Consider the following 7,232-nt stretch of genomic DNA (forward strand, 5'->3'; position numbering starts at 1 on the left):
AACATTTAATGATGGTTTAGAAGTAACACCTTTAACTGTAATTGGAGTACCTTGGTGCTTGAGTGATATGCATAGTTTGGCTAAGTTGAATATGACATCACCTAAATTCCTTAGCAAATCATCTCCAAGGACCATGGCATAACCCCCTAGTAAAAGCAAACGCAAGTCTTCTTCAAATTGTTGACCCTGCATCTGCGATTTGAGTTGTTTACATATACCAGTGCTGGTGTGGCACCCATTAGCTAAAGTGGTCAATACGTGTGTTGTAGGGTGCACCTCACAAGCCAATTTCGTATTAAGCTCAACATCAAGGAAGATATTTGTACTACCTTTATCCACCAAAATAGTGATTGCTTTATTTTTGGGTACCCTAGGGATATGATTGGTATTTCCACTAACATTGCTAGTGAGAGCATCAAGTGAAATTTTCATGTCAGTTTTAACTAATATATGTCTCATCTGAAGTAATAACTACCCCTGAATCTTCTGTTCTTGTCAGTTCTTCTTCAGCTACTACCATAAAGAGTTGTTGAGTCTCACAGTTGTAGCAAAGACCTTTTGCACGTCTATGGTTTTATTGTTCTTGATTGAGGCTTTTAATAAGTGGAGCATAAATTGATTTGGTTTGTGAAGTGAGAGTGGTAAAATAAGGATTTGTCCTGAAGAAAGCAGTGGTAGTTGTTAGTTGAGGAGATCTAGTACAAGGTGAAGAAAATTTGTTGAAGTAAGAAGAGGTTGTTGGTTGTTTAGTGATATATAATTGGCTTTGATGGTGGGATTTGAAAAGATAGGGCATTTTCTTGCAATCTAGATAGAAATTAAGATTTAGAATGTGTGGTGGATTTGTGCATCTGAACAGAACTGCGAAGTTCATCTTTTGATCCACCGACGTAACTCGGTACGAAATATTCTTCAGAGAGAGATGGGTTTTTATTGATCATTATGGCCTTCAACAGGTACTATTCAAAATATTCCTTCACGGTAGTGATTTCGCCATTAGATAGATCTTCAAAATCATAACAAATACTTTCGACAAAAGAAACCATGAATTTTCTTTACCTTCCAAGGACATAGAAGTAATCTCCACCTTTTGTTGTTTTTTTTTTGACCGGGAAGGGAAAATTATATTAAAAAGGTTCCAAGTCACTAAAAGGGTGACAAAAAACACAAAAGAAAAACAAAACAATTACATGGATGTGTTAATAACAACATCCCAATTACAAATCAATGTAGATAAACTAAAACCCGAGAACACATCAGTGTTTATAGCCCACTGGAACAATAGACATTTAACCTGAATAATCAATTGATCCACATTCCTAGTCATATTCTTATGCAACCTATTATTTCTTTCTCTCCACATAGTCCACCAGATAGCAAATGGAAAATAGCCCCAAATTTTCTTAAGCATTTTTTTTCCTTTCCTGTTTTTCCATTCCCATAAAGTTCTCTTCACATCACAAGAATGTACCCATTTGATACCAAAACTATCTAAGAAGAAAGACCATACCTTGTAGGTAGTCTGGCAATGTAAAAATAGATGGGCATTTGTATCTGTATGCTGATTGCAGAATAAATACTTTGCATCCTGCACAAGTCCTGCATTATGAAGATAATCCAAGGTTGGTGAACCATTGTAGCAAAGATTCCAAGCCAAAAATTCCACTTTCAATGGGGCTTTAGGATTCCAAAGCTGTTTGTCAGGGAAACAAAGAAAGCCATGAGATTCCAAAGCAGAATAAGAGTTTGCTACTGAAAAGCCTTTACCCAAACCATACTTCCAGTGCATCTCATCTTCAACTGAATCTTCCAAGCTCAGATGATTGTTAGGATCTCCAATTACTTGCAGTAGATTCACCACTTCTGCAACTTCATTCTCTTTAAGGCTTCTAGCAAAATTCAGATCCCATGCACCTTCCACAAACACCATATCTCTCAACACAACATCTTTACTTTTGGAAATTTTAAAAACATCTGGAAAAACACCTTTAAAGTTTGTTCTCCCACCCAGATATCATGCCAGAAGTAAATGCTATTTCCTTTACCCACAGTCAAAGTTGTACCTGTTTTAACAAAATCCTTTGTTTTTAGAATACCAGCCCATAAACTATAACAAACAGAACTTTTAGAATGATTAGGAAAAAGAGCATCTGTGATACCACCAAACTTTTGGTGCATAATCCTCCTCCAAAGAGCATGTTTCTCACTGTCATACCTCCAAATCCACTTAGCATAGCTTTATTTACCAGATGAATTGATGCGTGTCGTAACCACACCAAATTAATTAATATTTTTCCACCTAATTAACAAGTAATATAGTGTAGTCAAGTTCGTTCCCACAAGGAGCAAGAGTTTTAGTTATTTAATTGTCACAAGGGGGGGGGGGGGTTGTTTTATAAAGAAAAAGAAAATAAACAAAGCAATTAAAAAAATAAAGTTGAAATCAATAAGAGAAACAAGATCAAGGAAACCTTCTTCGTTGCAAAACAATGATTCAAGTTATGTTTTTCATCCACATGTTATTAGTCACAGATTATCACCAACCGTAGGATAGCAGGTTCGCTTAGCTAACCCCAAAACTCCTTATTTCACTGAGTAACAGGTCCGCTTAGTTATCAGATTCTATTCAAAAGAACCACCTTGAGGTTCGCTTACAAGATGTAATTCCCCGAACGCATTAACATTTATGAATTTAGGTTTAGTACTAGTAGTTAAACTCGGTTCGCTTGGTCCACTTTCTAGCGTTGTTTTCACACACAATTGCTCCACGGAATCCCTCCGCAAGGTCTCGTGTTTGCTACTTGTGTAAAGAGTCAAGAAACGATTACTTATCCCTTAACTTTCACTAGCTTTAGATCAATTAACAAATCAATTTAGTATGCATCCTAAACAACCTATCAATCAACCATGAATGTATAAACATTCCTATTAGTAAAAACAAACGATAATCATGTGAAAACTTCAAAGTAGATTTAAAACAAAACTCAAAACATGTCAAGAACTAGGAATTCATCCTCAATCAATAAAATTAGCTACTCATTTTAAGGAGTTCACACAAAGAATTAAGAAAAGAGAAGTGTTGTGTGTGTAGAGGTGTAGAAGTTTGTGTAGAGAACTTCTCTTATTTATAGGCTTCAATTTGCTTTAACTCCTCTTAGGAATAGAATCCCTTTCCCTTTGTAGCTCAACTTCCAAATCCAAGTCTGTCTCAAAGCTTCCATCTTCTCTTTCCAAATCCAAGCCCAATTCTTCAAACCCATGAGAGAAACTCACACAAAAATCTGTTATTTTGGTCGCCGGGAAAATCCTGGAACTACCAGAATCCGGCCTGGAAAGTCGCCGCCGGCAACTTGAGATTCTTCAGTGCATACAGAATATTCCATCATTGTTCTGTTATACTTAACTGTCAAACTACCAGTCTTCTATTAGTTAATGGTCAATGAGGAAGAGAGTCAGATGGTCTTATTCAGGTCTGAGTCGTCTTAGTCACTGAGCTGGATCGTCTCATCGCCGGTACTGAGTTAACTCGCCGGAGTAGAAATCCGGGCAGAGTTTCGTCTGTATTTCGACCGATTCCAAGCCAATTTCAGGCCTTTCTTCCCTTGCAAAACCTGTAGAGACCTAACATACATCTACTCAAATTCAATTCATCCACCAACAAGGCTTCAAATCATCATCAGCTCCTTCACTATTGCCATCAGATGAAATTTCATACCAACACTATTCACAATTCCTTCCTTAACAATAACAGTAACAACACCTGCAATTGCAGCTTTGATTCTGCAGCATTTCTTGTTTTTTCTCCCTGAGTCTCTCATCAAACCAAACCTTTACAGCAACACCAAATCAATTCCTCATAAATTCATAGATCTCCTTCTTCTTAACCAACATCAGCAGCGGGGTCTTTTTCTTTCTCTATATCCAGTTCAAATCCAACCAAATTCAGAAACCCAAAATAAACCACTATCCCTTATCTTTTCCAGCATCACCAGCTGCATCTTTTCCTTGTTTTCGACCACCAACAGCAGATGCTCACATTAACAACTCAAGAGACCTGTAAATTATTCCCATCATCGATTCGAACTCCATCTCCATATCAACAGACTACATATCCACCACATCCCAATCTCTAATTCTATTACAGCACCAACTCCTCACTGCTACTGCAACCAACTCGATTCATATCCACAAACACATCTCTTCTGATTCTCTGAAATATCATTATACAACTTCATGACCAAACCCATCAGCAGATACCCATTTCTCAATTCTTCGAATCCCACCTATCTAACTTCAATTCAAGAACAACAGATTCATCTTCTACAGATGCTAACCATCTCCATCATTTCGAACACAAATTCAGCCCCAAAATTCCTCCGTTGATCGATTCGATCCAAACCCCATCTCTGATTCTTCTTCTTCTCCAATTTCTTCTTCCAATCCAGATCCCCTTTGTTTATTCGAGAACACCAACCCTAATTTCTAAATCCATACATCTGCTGTCTACTTCATCTCCATGTCTTGCTCGAATCAACAGTACCAACCACCACCACATCTCATCAATTCTTCTTCAATCAGTCTTGATTCAATAGGAATGGCTTCGATTTCTCTCAACTCTCTTCTCTCAGTTTTAATAGCAGCAGCTGCTGCCGCTTTCTTGATTTCAACTGCAAATAATTTTGGGAATAAATGTCTTCTCGACTTAGGGTTATAGGGAATATGACAGGATTATGATGCCCCACTCAAGAGCCACCCCAGATTGGATACCCCATAGTTTCTTCCTGGGTGCCTCTTAGCACTTCTCTTTTAACCACAAAACTTCTACCCCTTAACATGATGCTGGGTTCCAGATAGTGTTCGCCCATGAAATGACAATCTTGCCCCTTTTCGGTCAAATTGGGTGACTTCTTCTCCTTTTCTTTCGCATGACTCCAAAGTAGCTACAAAACTCAAAACATGCGTAAAATACATAATTAACAAGAAATAATAACAAAGAAAGCATAAACTCTAGATAGTAAATACGGTGTATTCTACACCCTATCATGAATCTTTTTAATTCCTATACCACCTCTGCATTTTGGAAGATTAGCATTAGACCAAGCAACCCAACTTCTCTTCTTAGTATTGTCACCGGATCCCCATAAAAATTTCCTCGTAATCCTCTCCAGATCTTTTACAACACTTAAAGGCATCTGAAACATGGAAAGGTAGTAAACTGGTAAGCTGGATAAAATACTCTGTATCGTAATCAATCTTTTCCCCTTAGACAAATAAGACCTTTTCCAGCCAGCTAACTTCTGTTGAAACCTCTGAATAATCTCATTCCACACAGCTTTAAACTTAGATTTGCTTCCAAGAGGAACACCTAAATAATTCATAGGTAATTGGGTCATTGAACAACCAAAAATTTCAGCACAGTACTCAGCATTATGCATTTGTCCAAGGCCAACAAAAGTACTCTTTATGAAATTTACTCTTAACCCAGAGATGGTTTCAAAAGCCAAAAGAATGTTCTTCAAATTATTCACCTGAGCTTCATCATCTTTAAGGAAAACAATCAAATCATCTGCAAATTGCAGGCGAGTGATTTATGTACCTTGAGGAGCAACCATGAAACCAGTAATTAACCCTTGAGAAGCAGCTTTCTTAAATAATAGAGATAAAATTTCAGCCACCAGAATGAACAGAAATGGAGAGATAGGGTCCCCCTACCTTATCCCTTTTTGTCTTTTAAAAAAATCAGTAGCTTCACCTTTTAAAAGAACTGCGAATCTTGGAGTTGTTATACACTATTTAACCCAACTTCTCCATTTATGACCAAACCCAAATCTTTCCAAAGTAGTGTCAACACACCCCCAATTCACATTATCAAATTCTTTCTCAAAGTCTACTTTGCAAATGATACCTGTGTCCTGTTGCCTTAATTTTGAATCAACTAATTCTGAAGCTATCAAAATTCCATCATGAATCTGCCTTCCATTCACAAAAGCACCTTGATACTCTGAAATTATAGAAGGCATCACCACTTTCAGTCGTTCTGCCAGCAATTTAGAGATAATCTTATACAGACTTCCAATTAAACTAATGGTTCTAAAATTGTACAAAGAAACAGCACCACTGCATTTTGAAATTAAAGTAATATTGGTGCAGTTAATTCTCCAGTCTAGCATACTTGTATTCTCAAATTCCTTTACCACTAACATCAAGTATTCTTTAATAACATCCCAAGCATGTTTATAAAACTCCATGGTAAAACCATATGGACCAGGACTCTTATTGGCACCGAAATTATCTACCATTGTCTTCACTTCTTCTTCAATAAAAGACTTCTCCATATTCAAACTCTCCATGCAAGAAATAACAGGCATTTCTAGATTCTCAAATCCAGGACTAGACTTATAATTCTCAGTGAACAAAGAAGAATAGAAAGATTTGGTCTCCTCTGCTATTTTTGCTTTATCATAACATAAGTTTCCATCAATTTTCAGGTAATTGATACTATTGAATTTGTACTTGAAAGAAGCCAGTTGATGTAAATATCCAGAATTTCTTTCACCATCCTTTATCCATCTTTCTTTTGCTCTTTGAGCAATTCTTCTAGTCAAATTCAGAGATAATTCAGTATGCTTCAACTTAGCTTGCTCTCTTTCCACCACATCATCATAAGACAAAACAGTAATCTCTTCTAAATTATCAAGCACGTCAATGGTAAGTTCTAAATTATCAATCTGAGATTGCAAATTACCAAAAGTCTGTTTTTGCCAATTCTTAATGATAAATTTAAGAGATTGAATTTTTTGGAAAAAATGAAACTAGGCCTACCAACAAAAGAAAGATTATCCCACCAAACTCCTAGATTTATTAAAAAGTCAGGATGATGAAGAATGAAATTATCTAACCTGAAAGGAGATTTTAACTTATCTCCTGAGTTGCAGCACAAGAGAACAGGAGCATGATATGAGATAGGCCTCTTCAATCTTAACTGAATAGGAGTATTACAATGAGCTTGAAAATCAGTTGATAGAAGAAATCTATCCAACCTTATTCACAGAGGAGGATGTTGTGAATTTGTCCAAGTGAATCTACCACCAGACATTGGCAAGTCAATGAGAGAAAATCTATTAACAAAGGACTTGAAAGAGTTCCTATTTGCAGTTCCCCCACCTACCAAATTCCTATCATCATCACTAAGAGTAGCATTGAAATACCCTCCTATTAACCATGGATAATCA

General features: G+C 36.7%; 1 protein-coding gene across 1 annotated transcript; it reads right to left on the reverse strand.

Annotated features, from left to right (window-relative positions):
- Window positions 1-1,186: 1,186 nt before the first annotated feature.
- On the reverse strand, window positions 1,187-1,930 carry LOC113333586. Its single transcript, XM_026580010.1, has one exon. The coding sequence runs from the start codon at window positions 1,928-1,930 to the stop codon at window positions 1,187-1,189; it is 744 nt and encodes a 247-aa protein (XP_026435795.1).
- Between the last annotated feature and the right edge of the window lie 5,302 nt (window positions 1,931-7,232).

Source organism: Papaver somniferum, unplaced genomic scaffold, assembly GCF_003573695.1.
Source record: "Papaver somniferum cultivar HN1 unplaced genomic scaffold, ASM357369v1 unplaced-scaffold_133, whole genome shotgun sequence".
NCBI lineage: Eukaryota > Viridiplantae > Streptophyta > Magnoliopsida > Ranunculales > Papaveraceae > Papaver > Papaver somniferum.